At 45.4% G+C, this 16,712-nt stretch overlaps 1 protein-coding gene across 2 annotated transcripts in view; it reads left to right on the top strand.

Annotated features, from left to right (window-relative positions):
- Nucleotides 1-1,197: 1,197 nt before the first annotated feature.
- Nucleotides 1,198-16,712, top strand: part of ERLIN2 (ER lipid raft associated 2) — a 20,735-nt gene continuing 5,220 nt past the window's right edge. Inside the window, exons 1-10 of one of the 2 annotated variants that reach the window (XM_003796300.2) lie at nucleotides 1,198-1,295; nucleotides 2,532-2,653; nucleotides 4,557-4,638; nucleotides 6,117-6,163; nucleotides 8,112-8,173; nucleotides 8,311-8,436; nucleotides 12,763-12,836; nucleotides 13,005-13,063; nucleotides 13,598-13,689; nucleotides 14,722-14,811. In XM_003796300.2, coding sequence (XP_003796348.1) covers nucleotides 2,547-2,653; nucleotides 4,557-4,638; nucleotides 6,117-6,163; nucleotides 8,112-8,173; nucleotides 8,311-8,436; nucleotides 12,763-12,836; nucleotides 13,005-13,063; nucleotides 13,598-13,689; nucleotides 14,722-14,811 — 739 coding nt within the window. In that variant the 5' untranslated portion in view covers nucleotides 1,198-1,295; nucleotides 2,532-2,546. Of the gene's footprint in view, nucleotides 1,296-1,519; nucleotides 1,644-2,531; nucleotides 2,654-4,556; nucleotides 4,639-6,116; nucleotides 6,164-8,111; nucleotides 8,174-8,310; nucleotides 8,437-12,762; nucleotides 12,837-13,004; nucleotides 13,064-13,597; nucleotides 13,690-14,721; nucleotides 14,812-16,712 lie in introns of those variants that run through there. The other variant, XM_023517004.1, reaches the window with a different exon arrangement.

Raw genomic sequence — 16,712 nt, 5'->3', positions numbered from 1 at the left:
AGCACTCCCAGCTGAGTTACATCACTGAACACAGAGAGAGAATGCTCTCAAGTTCTGATAGGAATCATCCAGAGATTAGCCAGCTGTGCCTAAGAGTGGGGAATGGGGTGGTGCAGTGCCAGAGTGAAGAGAGAAGCTCTGATCTACGGAGGTGGGCACAGAGCTCCCAGACAGCACCGCATTGCTCACTTATGGGATTAATCAAACAATGTTGAACCATCCCGACACAAACTCACCCAGAGCAAACTCAGGGAGGGAGAATGGGCCAAGCTCAAGCAGCCATGCCTGGAAAACCTACACCGTTCTTTTGAGTCTTAAGTCTAACACCATCAGCTTACCATTTGCCTTGCGTAAAAGTTTTTCATTTACTGATTAAGCATAGCCTGCAAACAAATTCAGTGACTTAATTATTATAGAAATGCCCCAATGTAATTGCTTCTGTACATGCAAGCTAAGGGCAGAGTGAAGCCCTCCGACCACAAGACACGCCTGGATTCCCGTCCTGCGTCTTCAGCCTGCGTTTACTGAGCGCCTAAGCCCCGAGCGCAGTGCAGGAAATGCACAGTGCCTGCCCTCCAGGAACGTACAGTCAACTCTGGGAGACGAAGACGCACATAGGCCCCTGTGCACTCTGACAAGTGTGACAAAGGTACTAAGCTCATGATTTTAAGGAAATATAAACGGCCGCTTTTACCCTCCCATGTCACTGAATTTCTTAGATTCTGTTCATTTAAATTGGAATGATAATTCCTTGTTAATCTGCTTTTAGATATTGTGGGGCTCTCAAAGAATAAAGCTCCCAGAAAAGTTTTATTCGAAGTAGGTATTGTTGATAAGCGACATAATGGTGCTAATCTGCACCTTTAAAAGACTGTTTGATTCAGCTGTTCCATAGGAAAGCGAATGGGGGCAACTCGCTAGTATCTGCTGGGGGCTAGGGGAGTAATGCAGGGAGGAATCCAGAGTCAAAACCATGGAAAGGGATACCCTGGGTGTCCTGTCGCTCACTGTCCCATACCCCCACCTTCATTCCCAGCCCCATTCCCGAAATCCCAGACCGCAGTCCAGAACGGCCCGAACCAAGCCGCGGGCGATCCCTGGTGGCGGTGAGCGGACTCGGAAAGCTAGGCAGGCGAGGGGCGGGGCGAAGGGAGACGGGGGTGTGGTCTTCTCGCGTGAACTGATGACGTCATCAAGGCGACAGCCCGGAAGGAAGTAGCGTGCAGAGAGGTGTGGCGGTTTCTGCGGTTGCACTGGGGTTCGGACGAGTACGGAGCGCCTGCAGGGACAGCGTGGTACGCGGCCCCCGCCCCTTAGAGCGCTCACCGGGTCTGGTAGCGTCTCCCATCCGGGGCTGACTCGCCGTCCTCGGGAGCCCCCACCCCAGCAGCCCCTCTCCCTCAGCCGGCCCGCTCCTGAGTGAGAGAAACCCCTTTCTTGCCAGTCTCCTCTCCGCGAGCCCCCAGGCGGGACCAGGCGGGACCAGGCGGAGGCTGCCGGAGCCAGAGCTCAGACCCACGGCGCTTGACCCTCCCTCAGAGGAGGGCGGGGAAGGGGCGCGAGGCGGGGCGGGGTGACCTCGGGGTGGGAAGGACATTTGCTGAAAGAACGCAACTGCAGATCTGTAGCTGGAGGCCGCCACGGTAAAAATAAGCGCCTCCCAGATAACCGCGCCCGAGTTCTGTTAGACCTGGGAGGCGGAATCCGTGCCCGACTTAACGTTGCTGTCGGTTCCCGGTGGTTTTCCTGTTCATTCGGCGTTCAGGAAATTAGCTTCTGGATGCCAGCTCTTTCGCGTCCTGAACGCAGTTGGACCCACGAGGAGCCCAGAGTTCCCCAGTCTGGGGCACTCTCTTTTTCCTCTAACCATGGGCTTGGGGCTCTGTCAGGTGCCCAGTGCTCAAATAGACGGGAGAGAATGTGTTTTCAGTCTTGTTCAGAGCTCTGTCCCGTTTAGGGCCAAAGGAATAACTGGGAAGTTAGATGAGCGGCCAGAGAAGCTTGCCTTGGAACTCTGCTCGCATGCTGTCTCTGTCACTCCAGCATCTGAAAGGAGTAAATAATGGTTTCCTTTGAAACAGCAGGCAATTAGGACAGGGAGGCTCTGACCAGAATTACATAGCCACAACTGCCTGTCATTTGACATACTCTGTAATTTGGGCCAAAGTTCCACAGCTGCCTCTTCCCCTCTGCTAGCATGAGAGCTCTCGTGACAGCACATTCGTGTTCACAGGAAGAGAAGGCTGTGTTCTGAACCCTGTCCAACTGGCACGGGTTCTCTGTTGGGCAGTGGCTGTATCTGGACCGACTGCCTCTTCAGTGCAGTGGAAAATGTAATTCCACAATTACAGAATGGGGATGTTTACTGAGGACACGGATGAAGTGAGTTGTAAATCTAGCCTTGTGTTCGTGCTGTACCATGCTAGATATGAGTCACTTTCAGGGAACTCAGCTTGGTGAGGCGCTCTGGCTATGGTATCTTTTCTCCTGCACACCAGACCACACACATTTTCCCCTTATCTTTTCCCTAGGATAAAGGCTCACTGATGGCTCAGCTGGGGGCAATTGTGGCCTTGACTTCCAGTTTCCTTTGTGCAGCTCTCTTCTCAGCCGTGCACAAGATAGAAGAGGGACATATTGGGGTATATTACAGGTAAGGCAGAGACAGGTAGAAACTTGCAACTTCTTGTTAGATGGCGCCCTCCTGGCAGACTTGGTTCCATGCTGCTAGGTTGCCTCTGTAAAACCAGCTGAGTCCCGATTCATGACGGCAATTTGAGAAGATAGCCTCTGCTAATTTGGGATACTCTTTTCAATTAACATTTCAGGAAAAATGAAAAACCAGGTTGATTTATGTCAGTTCAAGACAAGCCTTAGGATTCCTATAACAAAGCAACTTAGTGTCAGTTTACTTTATTGCTTGTTTGGGTTTTTTTTAATTTTCATTGAGGCTCAGCACCTGTAGCTCAGCGGCTAGAGCGCCAGCCACATACACAAGAGCTGGTGGGTTCGAACCCAGCCCAGGCCTGCCAAACAATGACAGCTACAACCAAAAAATAGCCAGGCGTTGTGGCGGGCGCCTATAGTCCCAGCTACTTGGGGGGTGAGGCAGGAGAATCACTTAAGCTCAAGAGTTGGAGGTTGCTGTGAGCTGTGATGCCACAGCACTCTACCAAAGTGCAACAAAGTGAAACTGTCTCAAAAAAAAAAAAAAAAAGATTTTTTTTTTCCTTGAGGATGGGCTCACACCTGTTCTCTGGGAAGCCGATGTGGGAGGATCCCTTGAGTTTAGGAGTTCGAGATCAACCTGAGCAAGAGTGAGTCTCCATCTCTACTAAAAACAGAAAAACTCACCAGGTATGGTGGTGGACACCTGTCGTCCCAGCTACCCAGGGGCTGAGGCAAGAGGATCTCTTAAATCCAGGAGTTTGAGGTTGTGGTGAGCTGTGATGCTGTGGCACTCTACAGGGTGACAGAGTAAGACTCTTTCTCAAAGAAAAGAAAAAATTCCTTGACTTTATTATTATGAAGCACTTATAAATCTTGGGTTGCTTTCCCTTTAGTATGATTTTTTTGCTTTAAGTCTTTATGAACTCCACAGCAACCTCCAACTCTTGTTCCCAAGCGATCCTCTTCCCTCAGTTTTTCTATTTTTAGTAGAGATAGGGTCTCACTTTTGCTCAGGCTAGTCTTGAACTCGTGTGCCACCACACCCAGCCTCTGAACTCCTTCTTATGTATGCCCTATGATGCTTATTTCTGGATTGCTGGAAACAAATTCTAAAACTCTGATTGAGATCCAGTTCCTCCTCTCCTTTATTTCTCCCTATAATAGCTGTTGTGTTCCCGAAAAAGGCTTTTATCATCTACATACAACTTGATTAGAAAGGTAACTGCCAAAAAACATACAGAGGATGCTAAAAAAAACTGTACACATTTTAAGAAAGGCAATAACTGTATTAAAATTGTAATAAGTAACATTTGTCTTCTGCAATTATAAGAAATATAAGATAACAAACATTATCAGTATATACTGAGTATTACAACTTTGATACAGTCTTTCCCTTCCTTAAAATGTGTATACAGTTTTTTGGCACCCTCTGAGTATATATTTAAATGGCTTATAAAGTGTACTTAAAATTATTCTTTTAGCAGGTCACCGTACTGGACTCCAGCATTAGTCCAGTTAATTGATAACCATATTACTGGATTTAACTGCCCTAATGGATTGGCACCATGCTCGACAGATATGACAAGTAAAACAGGTTTACCTATCTTATCTAAGTATAGTCAAAGATTCTGCTGTCTCTATGCCATTTACCCTTTGTGATTATTTTTCTGATTGCAAAAGCATGAATAATAGGTCTATGTTTCACCATCACCCTCCCTAGAATATTAGAGTCAAGTAGAACGGACAAGAGGGATCTGGAGACATGCCCTTGGCCAATGTCCCTCTCTGTTAAATGTTTATAGGACTGAAGAGAAAGTTGGGCCACGTGGCATTGATGTAATAGAACCCTGTTGTTAAACCAAACCTGCCTGTCTCTCCCTCTGCAGAGGTGGCGCCCTCCTGACGTCCACTAGTGGCCCTGGTTTCCATCTCATGCTCCCTTTCATCACATCGTATAAGTCTGTGCAGGTAAACTTGGCTGTGTGCTATGGTTAGATGACTGGAAATTTGAGCTGTTGACTAGTACATGACTTGAAATTATTTAGCCATTGGATGAGTAAAATGCCTTTTCAGAGAATGGTTTAAAATCCAGAGAAGAATCTCTTTGGCATGTATAGAAAGAAAAGGGGTGTGTGTGTGTGTGTGTGTGTGTTTTAAATCACAGCCTACCATGATAAATGAAAATAAAATATGGTAATTTTGCTGATTCTTATTTGAACCTCAGAAATGTGAACATAATTTTTGAGGGAGTAGGGGAATAGAACTGGATGAGGGGAAATGACATCCAGAAGTGGAATCAGTTGTGACAGAGCTAAAGCCTGGCTAAAGCTAACACCATCTCTCGAGTATATCTAGCTAAGAAGAATATTTTCAGAATGACTTTTAAACTAACCCTGTAAGTTTCTTCTGCTGTTTACCATGCATTATGGCTTTCCAAGTGCATTCAGGTACATGATCTCAGTTGAGTCTCTCAGGAAGCCAGAGAATGAGCCGAGGAGGTGTAATGGTCTGAGACGTATATAAGGTCTGAGGTGAAATAAGGAATGTGCTATTTCGAAACCAGTACAGTAGTCCCCTCTTACTCAGTTTCACTTTCCACCAATTCAGTAACCTGTGGTTAACCACAGTCTGAAAATAGGTTAAAACAGTACAGTAAAATGTTTTGGGAGAGAGAGACCACATTTCACTTAATTTTTATTACAATATGTTGTTTTGGCTCGGTGCCTGTGGCTCAAGCATCTAAGGCGCCAGCCACATACACCTAAGGTGGCGGGTTCATATCCCCAGCCCGGGCCCGCCAAACAACAATGATGGCTGCAACCAAAAAATAGCCAGGCGTTGGGGTAGGGCGCCTGTGGTCCCAGCTACTTGGGAGGCTGAGGCAGGAGACTCGCTTGAGCCCAGGAGTTGGAGGTTGCTGTGAGCATGATGCCATGGCACTCTACCCAGGGGGATAGCTTGAGGCTCCGCCTCAAAAAAAAAAAAAATGTTGTTTTATTAGTTCATTTCTTATTGTGTTTAATTTATAATTTAAAGTTTATCATATACATAAGAAAGAGTATGGCGTATATAGTGTTCAGTACAATCCAAGGTTTCAGGCATCCACTGGGACTCTTAGAATGTATCCCCCCAAAATAAGGGGAACAGCTGTAAATGGAAAGATGGAAGTAAGCACAAGTCTTAAGACTCCCAGCACAGAGTCCTCTTCACTGAACCATTATTCTCATTTCTGTGGCGGTCGCTTACAGTGACGCTGGGGTGGACACCTGTGTTCGGTTTAGCAACCACACTCTGTAAGAAAGAAGGACGAGGTGAGCTCATCGTGTTTAACGAAGGCAAAGCTCAACCCAAACATTTATTCAAGGACAAAGACATTTGGATTTCTAAAGAGTAACTTTGCCTGTCACTGCTGATCTTCTAGTATTTCATGTTTCCTCTGTTTCCAGACCACACTCCAGACAGATGAGGTGAAGAATGTACCTTGTGGGACTAGGTAAGGTATCCAGAATAAAGCTATTGAGCCCAAATAAGTAAAGGAAGGACTAGCAGCCTGGCTGTAGGGAGAGACAGTGAAAAGGGAGGTTGTTTTGGTGGTTTTACCAAATTGCCCGTCCCCTCGCTCCCTGTATTCTGGTTTGAGCAGGAGGGGGAGTGCAGTAGAGAAAATCGGAGCAGGTTGCAGAGGAGCTGACGTGCTGTGATGAGCAGTTTGCACTTTTGTTAGCAGTGAGGGCACACTAAAGGGTTTTAGCAGATAGATGACCTGAAACAGAAAGATAAATTTAGCACAACTAAGGAAAATATTCTAGAGGTAGGGAGACCGTCAAGGCAGGTGAACATTGTTGCTGTGTCCAGTTGAGAAGCAAAGAGAGTCTCAACTGAAATAGAGTAGCAAGCTCCCTTGTGATAAGGAATCTAAACTTGCCTCAGGCCAAATAAATTTACACTGTGATTCTTACCAGTCTTGGATGAAGATGCCCTGATTTGCACAGATTGGCCAGGGGAATACTGCCACGTAATCTGTATAGCTCCAGACAGTTTGTCTTGGGCGTTGATCATAGGGACAGTTTCTTGTGTTGGCTTTGTCTCTATTTAAGAGCATATTCTTCTGTAAGGAGAAGGGTAGCGTTCTGGCTAAAATCTGTGGAGGGTGGTGCCTGTGGCTCAAAGGAGTAGGGCACTGGCCCTATATACTGGAGGTGGCGGGTTCAAACCCAGCCCTGGCCAAAAACTGCAAAAAATAAAAATAAAATCTATAGAAAGTAGATATACTACACTTAAATGGCATTTCTTTTACAGAAATTTTAAAGTTAGTTTTCATCTGAAGCACTTTTAAGTAAGACTCTTAATTTACATTTCTAGTAATGGTTTCGATATTATTTGTTATCCCTTTTTACATGCTATTGATTATGATGGCAAGGATAACTAAATTTCTGGTTGTTTGCTTTGTGAACATATCAATAAACTTCTACAATCTTAAAAAAAAGAAAAAGAATGCCACATAGAAACACTAGGACAAATGTGGCACTGGAGATCGCATAAGAGAACTGACTGAGGTCCTCACAAAGTGGATGTCTTTAGAGGGGACTCATACGCGATGTAGACAAATGCAGTGATGAACACTGAAGAACAGCTATAAAAGAGCTAGTGGGAGCTGTCGAGTCTGCTCAGGCTGCTGTAACAGACTCCGCAGACTGGGAAGCTTCACCACAGATACTTACTTTCTCACCATCATCCAAGATCAGGGTGCCACGGGGGCACTTTCCGGTGAGGCCTCTCTTCCTAGCTTGCAGATAACCACATTCTTGTGTCATAGCATGGCCTTTCCTCTGTGTGTGCAAGGAGAAAAAGATCTTTGTGGACACCAGTCCTGTTAACCTTAATTAACTTCTTAATAGCCCTGTCTCCAAGTACAGTCACATTGGGAGTTAGGGCTTCACTGTGTGAATTGGGGGTCAGGGGTTTAAGTGTTGGTATATGGGTGTACTAGTGTTTCATCTTTTCTGTATGTTTGAAATCCTTTGTATACTATTCAACTGCTTAACTAAAGTGACAGGGAAGGCAATTTGAGAAACACTGGCTGTGAAATTCTACCGTGACCCTGTAAGGTCAGACACCTTCTTGACCTGCTTTCGTCTCTTCCCTGCAGTTGATTGCTTTACTCGAGAGGCATTGCTGATTCAAAAGCTATGAACACCTCTTTTCATACTGATACCCCACAAGTCTCCTTGTGTCTTTGTAGAGATATTTTTAAGCAATATGATTTCTCAGGAGATTGTGTTATTGCTGTAAGCTCTAAAGATCTCCCACTTGGAGATTTAAGATGGTTTTCAGCTGCCCATGATTTCTTTATAATCCTTATGCCATCACCGTAGGAGACTGCACTGGATGAAGTATTCTAGAGTTTCTAGTGACTTCTTTGTCTGTTGTCCCTCCAATAGTGGTGGCGTGATGATCTACTTTGACAGAATTGAAGTGGTGAACTTCCTGGTCCCAAACGCAGGTAGGTCATCAGTTTTTTTCTCACCCAGCGTGCCAGCCCCATGTCTGTTATGGCACCTCAGCAAAGGAGAACTGCTTTGCCTGAGAAAGTTTTGAGTCTTGCCTTTTCTCATGCCGAACCCTGTCCTTCCCTCCCAGTGTATGATATAGTGAAGAACTATACTGCCGACTATGACAAGGCTCTCATCTTCAACAAGATCCACCATGAACTGAACCAGTTCTGCAGTGTACACACACTTCAGGAGGTCTACATTGAGCTGTTTGGTAAGGAAGTCTGTCCTGACCACACTGTGCCGAGCATCCCTACCTATCCCACTGTCTGGTCCGGAGCAACTTTGCAGGATAGATGAGGATTTACCAGCAGAATGCAGTGCTCAGAACTGGTCACAGAGGGAATTGCTAGCAAGTGTTCATGACAGTGGAAGAAGGTCATTAGAGTGGTTGAGCTTGAATGGAGTATTCACTTCTGGCCTGAATCAGAGGACTAGAATGGAAAAACATCATTCTATAATGAAGACGAGGCCAGTTCTAGAAAAACTATAGAGATTATCCAGCCAACATCTTCATTGTAAGATAAGGGTACTGCAGTCCAGGGTGAGAAAGCTACAGAGCTAGGCCCTGGCTGGCGGCAGAGCTGAAGCTGGAACTTTCATCTCCTGACTCTTCCTTCAGTGTTCTTTTCACCACACCACGCTGAGTGAAGGACAGCCAGGATAGGGGGTAAGAAGGGTGTGGTTTACAGTTAATTCTAGAAGCGAATCAGAACTGTAGTTCCTAGCAGTTCCTAGAAGTTTTGTAATTTTTTTTCCCTGTACCTGCAGAGGTGAATAGGAAAACACTTTAAACAGAAAGGCTCTGCGTGTGGAAGTACACATGCTTTGTCCCTTGTACCTGGTCAGAGTAAACACAGCCTGACTTAGTGGGGAAGGAGGGAAACATTTTAGCAATCGTTATAACTCTTATGGTAAAGAATTTTGTTTAGACTTGCTGCTAGAAATTTTCTAGTAGCCAATGCTAAAAGTAAATTTTTCAACTAGTAGTAAACTATTCTTAGTACTAGACTGGACGGTGATTTTTCCCAGGAATCTTCATAAAAAGGACCCTGAGCAAGAGCATTTTTTGTAGTAGACAGAAGGAGAAATCATCAACATTGTTAATGATCATAGTTAAGCAAATAGCCTTTTGCACTGTTGAAGATTTAGGAAATCATCAGAATCCCTCTTTTCTACTGCATTTTTCTGCAGTAGAAAAATGAATCTAAATTCATTTTATAGAGTTTGTATTTTATCAGTTGTGGATTCAGTGTGCTTTTCAGAAAAATGGTAAATGTGCTATTGATTTTTTTTAACTTCAAACCAATAGAATTTTATAAAATATTCTATCTCTAGCTGTTGTTTTAAGGTGTCATTCTGTGAACATTTCAAAGCATTTGAAACAGCAGAAGATAAAGAATCTTCAGTGTCCCAGAAGAGAATAGTAAACTACTAATTTATTTTTCGTTAGAAAACTTACTGTCTTACAGATAACGTGGTAGCGTAACAAAGTTCAGAGGAGCTGGGAAATGTATTTGCTTTGAAACTTTTTAAATTTCCGTCTTGCAGGCAAGCACTGCTTTGCTCCTGTTCCTTGAACTCTGCAGGTTCCTCCACAGTCCCCCCCTCCAGACTGTCGTAGCCGCGACGTACACACGACTCTGCAGCATGTGCATCACTTCTTTCTGCTGCACCCTCTTTGCTCATTTTATAAAAACAGTACCTAATACTTGCTCCGAAGTTTACCTGAAGGACCTCTCTGTGTTTACTTGGTAATATTACTTAAAAGACACTTAGAAACATAAGGGTCACTATGAAAGTTTTCAGACAGGCTGTGTTATGGTTCATTGTTTCACTTCAGGAAACACAGTTGATAGCATCTTTTCTGATTCACCCATGCAAGTTTCAACTCGCCGGGTTTATCAGTGTTGCTGGGAGGGCTTCATTTGTTCCTGTCTGCACAGATTTTACTTTTTTTTTTTTTTTTTTGGAGACAGAGTCTCACTTTGTTGTAACTCAGTAGAGTGTTGTGGCAACATAGCTTATAGCAAACTCAAAAACTCCTGCCTCGGCTCGGAGCCTGTGGCTCAAGTGCTTAAGGCACCACCCACATACACCTAAGGTGGCGGGTTTGAATCCAGCCCGGGCCCGCCAAACAACAATGAAGGCTGCAACAAAAAAATTGCTGGGCATTGTGGCGGGCGCCTGTGGTCCCAGCTACTTGGGAGGCTGAGGCAGGAGACTCGCTTGAGCCCAGGAGTTGGAGGTTGCTGTGAGCTGTGATGCCACAGCACTCTACCCAGGGGGACAGCTTGAGGCTCTGTCTCAAAAAAAAAAAAAAAAAAAAAACTCCTGCCTCAGCCTCCCAAGTAGTTGGAACTACAGGCACCCACCACAATGCCTGGCTAATTTTTTTCTATTTTTAGTACAGACAGGGTCTTGCTCTTCCTCAGGCTGATTTTGAACTCCTAAGCTCAAATGATCCTCCCTCCTCAGTCTCTCAGAGCACTAGGATTGCAGGTGTGAGTCACCGTGCCCAGCTGGGATTTTATGTTTCTTTTGAGACAGAGTTTGACTTTGTCACCCTTGGTAGTGTGCCGTGGGGTCATAGTTTACAACAACCTCAAACTCTTGGGCCTAAGCGATTCTTTTGCCTCAGCCTCCTGAGTAGCTGGAACTACAGGCACCTGTCACAACGCCCAGCTTCTTTTTTTTTTTTGAGACAGAGCTTCACTATTGTCACCCTTGGTAGAGTGCTGTGGCATCACAGCTCACAGCAGCCTCAAACTCTTGGGCTTAAGCAATTCTTTTGCCTCAGCCTCCCAAGTAGCTGGGAGTACAGGCACCCACCACAATGCCCTACTTATTTTTTTGTTGCAGTTGTCATTGTTGCTTTAGCGGGCCCAGGCCCCATCTGAACCCACCAGCCTCGGTGTATGTGGCCGGCACCGTACCCACTGAGCTATGAGCATCATCCAGCTATTTTCAGAGATGAGGTCTTAATCTGGCTCAGGCTGGTCTCGAACCCCTGAGCTCAGGCAGTCCACCCACTTTGGCCTCCCAAGTGCTAGGATTGCAGGCATGCGTCACTATGCCCAGCTGGGATTTTATGTTTCTTGTTTTTTGTGTATCTTAAAACTTTTCATAATGACCCTCATATTATCATTACATATAAACAACTTAGTATCAGTGTTACTAAAACACCTTGCAAACTATTTCTTCCAGATTTTCCCAGCAGGTTACTAGCCTAGAGCTACAGATTTCTACTCAGATATAATTTGGTCTGATAAATGACTTCTATTATTAATTTATGGAGGGTACAGGCCATCTCACTGAAGTTTGGTTGGTATTCTATTTAAACTGTAAAACATGAATTGCAGTATTTATTTCTAGTTGTTAAATTATTAGAGCGCTAACTTTATAGCATTCTTCCCTCAGTGCTAAGAGGGCATTTCCTACATGTAGAAATATTGCAATTTCTTGCCTATCAATATGCTGTTTTGAAATCCTAATAAAGCGCAGTAATAAATCAAGTTTATGATTTTAGCCACTAGCTAGCTTCCACAGGCCTCAGTTTGGCCTCTGGAGAAGAAAGGAAACTTGTTCTTCCTCAATGTCTCTTATTTGGACCCAGGCGACCAAAGGTCCACTGACGGAGATGGCAGCGAGCAATGGGGAAGGTGACACAAGTCCCAGCCTGGTTTCATCCAGTCTTTTCTCCTAACCCTTCCAGACTCTTAGTGAGGAGCTCTCGGCAGAGTGCAGGGAAGAGGGCTGTCACACCCTGAGCAGGCCCAGGCCAGAGAAGGCAGCTTTGGTGCTGCTGCTGTTCCGAGGTCACAGCTGGAGGGAGTGAAGGGAGTTGGTTACAACTGTTCCTACGCTTGTCTCTGAAATGACTCACATGTGAATTCCAGACAGAGGAATCAGGACCAAAGCAAACAGCACATCAAAAGACTTGGATTCATTTCCAGAATTGTAAATTTTAATTTTCTCCTTGTGTTGTTTGATGGAGTTCCTAATAGAAACAGTCTTCACTGGGGCTCTTGTTGACGTCAGAATCTGTTTTTCTTTTAGAAACATCTAAAATTACTAGATTTAATGTGCTTAGTTCTTTTTAAAAGACCTAACATAACCATTCCATCTTCTTTCTTCATAAACTCTGTGAGCCTGCCTTCCTTTTTGCTGCTATTGTTCAGAAAAAGGCTGCTGCCTCACTCAAGAAACATGCTTGAATTGTTTGTTCTTTTCATTTTTTTAAGTCAGATTCCCCTGTATAGCATATTCAATATTTTCAACAACAAAGTTGATTTTTATCTTTTTTATGTGGAAGCCACAGAAGAAGGATGTCCTGACATTTAGCTATATAGAAGCTGCCTAGGCGCGGAGCTGCAGGAGCCTTGCAGAGGATCTTTTGATAAGTACACCACTGTGGGAAGACCTTGTGTCCAGAAAGCCCATTCCTGAGCTGGCGATTAAACTTGTACTTTCCCCAGACTGCCCTCACCCCTGTCTGGAAAGTGTAACAACTCTTTTTCTGTGTCTTTCTTGTTTCCAGATCAGATTGATGAAAATCTCAAACTGGCTTTGCAACAGGACCTAACCTCCATGGCCCCTGGACTTGTCATCCAAGTAAGCACTGCCACTGTGGTGGAGTCCCCTCTCGCTGATACTGCGTCCCCTCTTCCAAGGGATGGCCATTTGTGCAGGGAGCTCAAGGTCTGGGGGGAGCTACTTACATCCCTCACCACCCTCACCTCCCTCACTCTCCTATCAGGCACTGTTTTTATCCCTCTCCAGGCTGTGCGGGTGACAAAGCCCAATATACCCGAGGCAATTCGCAGGAACTACGAGTTGATGTGAGTACACCTGTGCTCTCCCACCCCAGCCCACCCCAGAAGTAACTGAAGCTGGGCCAGGCTTCTCAGTTGTTCCCTTGCTTGAGTATTAGCTACAGCCCACTGCACTGTGAGATTGAGTAGGCATGTCACAGCCACCTCCGGGGCTCCTTAACTGTGACTGAGAACCCCAGGAGAGGCCTCTCAGAGCAGCAGGGTTTTTAAAAGGGCCGAGGGCCTGGTTTGTGTTCAGTGGTTCATACCAAAGGGGAGATAAGAGGGAGAGACGAGTGAGTGGACAGGCAGGTGTATTTTACTAAAGTAAATTATGTTTTATTTCCCACAAATGAGTTATTTTGGGAGAGAAGAAGAACCATGTTACTAACTGCAACAGATGAGTTTTTACCTGGGCCATTAAACAGCCTTCTAGGAGAGAGTAAGAAATCACAGCTTGCCTCTCCTCGGTGGAAGGGTTCAACTTCTCCAGAGGACAGTGAAGTGCTTTAGAAGCTGCTCTGTAGCAGCCTCACAGCGGCAAACATTTTTCCCCTTCAGGGAAAGCGAGAAGACAAAGCTTCTCATTGCAGCCCAGAAACAGAAGGTGGTGGAGAAGGAAGCCGAGACGGAGCGGAAGAAGGCCCTCATCGGTCTGCAGGGGAAGGGCTGGGCAGGGTGGGGAGACGGGGAGACGCAGGGAAGGCCTGGGCTTGGTCAGACCACACAGTCCCGTGAACACTTCCCAGCATAGGAGTGGTGCTCAGATGCCCAGAAGCAATGCGGAGATTGTCAGATTATGGCCAGGGTAATGAGGTCTGAGTTTCTTAAATGACAGGAGCCCTTCCTGGTCCTTTTCTTTTCTTTTCTTTTCTTTTTTTTTTTTGAGACAGAGCCTCAGTTTGTTGCCCTAGGTAGAGTGCTAACCTCCACCTCCTAGGCTTAAGCAATTCTCTTGCCTCAGCCTCCCAAGGAGCTGGATATAGGCATCCACCACAATGCCTGGCTATTTTTTGTTTATAGTTGTCATTGTTTGGCAGGCCCAGGCTGGATTCAAACCCACCAGCTCTGAGGTATGTGGCTGGTACCTTAGCCACTTGAGCCACAGGTGCCGAGCCTCTGTTGGTTCTTTCATAATAACTGCTAACACTCACTGAGCACCCACTATGAGCAAGGTACTTTTCTAAGGACTTAATATGTGGATTAACTCAGTCCTCACAACCACCTTGGGAGTGGTTACTGTATGATCATTAAACCCATTTTATTGAACTGGAGCACAGGGAGGTGAAATAATGTGTCCAAGGTCATATGGCAAGTAAGTGGTGGAACTCGGATTCAAATCCAGGGACTTCAGCTCTAGAACTTAGATTCTTGATCAACCACCAACCTGACTACTTTCTAAACTGAAGTGCCAGGTAGAAACTTATTAGAGAATAAGTTATTCTTTAGAACCTTTCTTGGGGAGAAGCCCCTGAGACTTCGGAGAGAGCTGGGGCTTTTTCCTCCTCCCTGGGGCCCAGGTCTCCTCAGTCACTCTCTCCTGCTGAGAATGTGGGACTGTAGTCACTGGCATAGCCCACTTCTGCCTGTGTGTCCTTCATACACCAGGGCACTCAGATCAGGGGAAATTAGCCAAACTTCTGAAATACCAGGGTTCTAAGTCTTTCCCAACTTCACTTGTATAGAGGCAGAAAAAGTGGCCCAGGTTGCTGAAATCACATATGGGCAGAAAGTGATGGAGAAGGAGACAGAAAAGAAGATTTCAGAAATTGAAGGTGAGCAGAAATGGCATCCCTGCCTGAGTCCTCCTCAGACCTACCCTGTGTCACCCTTGCCCTTTGGTCTCTGTTCTGGGAAGCCATGACTTCACTGAAACATTAGCTTTTCTCTGTGCTTAGACGCGAGTTTGAGATGTTGGCCAAGTCTCCTTCTGTTTTCTGCTCCACAGAACATTTATTCATTCAGTGAACTTGATGCGAATGCCAGTGTGTGCCAGGCATTTTGTGAGGCATGAGAAAAATGGAGTCACTGCCGTCTTGGAGTTCACAAGCTAGCAGAGCCACAGAGCGGCTGTCTGTCCCTTGGTACCTAGCTACCTTTTCCTCAGAAGTTGGTCAGCACCATTGTTTTAGACACAGTGTGTGTTCTCCAAGTCCATATAGACATTATGCCAAGTTTGAACAAGCTACTTTTTTTAATACCACCCACAGTGGAGCTAGAAAGAAATGTTTTCTTTTCTGGCTTTTCTTTTTCTTTTTTTTTTTTTCTCTCCCCGCAGTTTTTGTCTGGCGCTAGGTTTGAACCTGCCACCTCCAGTATATGGGGCCAGCGCCCTACTCCTTGAGCCACAGGCGCCGCCCTTGCTGGCTTTTCTGACTATCATTCACTCAATTCCTGCTCCCAAGCCCACGCCTCCTTCTCTCCTTTGACTTCAGGGTGTGCCTTATGTCCAGCAAATACCAGGACAAAAATGGGACCTCAGGGCCCAGCTTCTGCCTACACAGTGTTATGTCCAGTTATGCTCATTATGGGACCTATCAGCCTTCGCAGGGGCCCATTGAGGAGCCAGTGATCATTTCACAGATCAGTGGCTCCTCGTTAGGGAGTTGTTAACAAAGCAGCAGGGTTTTTATTTCTATAAATGTGTGTTATCAAATGCTGAGGCCAGCTGAGTTGGCCACATGGCAACCAGAACTCCCTAAACTGTATGCAGTGAGAACCCCCACAGATCTTTTGTAGGCATTTTCCTACAAATGCTACTCACCCGAGGCTGGCCTCATTCGTGAGACAGCGGGGTAAATATCAAAAATTTTGTATTAGTTGATTAAATGTTGGTTTCCTAGTAGTAGTATTGAGTACATTGGATACTTTTTCTTCCATTCTTGAGATACTTTACTAAGAATATATTCCAGCTTGGTTTATACCCAAAAAAAAAAAAAAAATTTTTTTTTTTTTTTGCATTAGCTTGACAGAAAGCTACTCAGAGCTGATTAGGGAGGTATATTGCTTGCATAGTGGAATTAGATAGGTCTTAATTCAAACGAGTGTTGGTAGAGGCCAGGTGTCCTCAAACTACAGCCCACGGGCCACATGCAGCCCACCAAGGACATTTATCTGGCCTGCCAGGTGTTTTTGCCACCGCTGCCTGTCCTGCTTAGCAGCTGACTTGTCCCAGGGCCCACAGTCCGGCCCCTCAACAGTCTGAGGGACAGGGAACTGTCCCCCTGTTTAAAAAGTTTGAGAACCCCTGGCAATAGTATGTAATTCTCTCTTAGAATTAGGCCAGCTTAATCATTGTTAATTGGAAACTTTTTTAAATGATTGATGGAAATAAAAGGAAAATGAAGTTAGAGAGAGACTGAACTATTTGTTTATGGCATTCAGTTTTAGGATGGCAAATTACAGCCTTCTATGGGCTATTCATGATCTTGGTGTGTAGCACAAAAGGATGAGGCAGAGTCCCACTGCTCAGTTTTGCACACACATAGCTACAAAATTAAGTGTGTGGAAACAGGTGTGTCTGCAGTGCTTTTGTTGATAATGCTGTCAGAAGTGTAGCAGCAGACTTGCTCATAGCTAGTCCTCGTCATAGGGAGACTCATAGCTAGAGCTCGTCATAGGGAGACTCATAACTAGCCCTCGTCATAGGGAGACTCATAACTAGCCCTCGTCGTAG

Source organism: Otolemur garnettii, unplaced genomic scaffold (assembly GCF_000181295.1).
Source record: "Otolemur garnettii isolate 467f Iridium unplaced genomic scaffold, OtoGar3 scaffold00102, whole genome shotgun sequence".
NCBI classification, from domain to species: domain Eukaryota; kingdom Metazoa; phylum Chordata; class Mammalia; order Primates; family Galagidae; genus Otolemur; species Otolemur garnettii.
The sequence above is the reverse complement of the archived record's forward strand: the minus strand, read 5'-3'. Positions and strand labels throughout refer to the sequence as shown.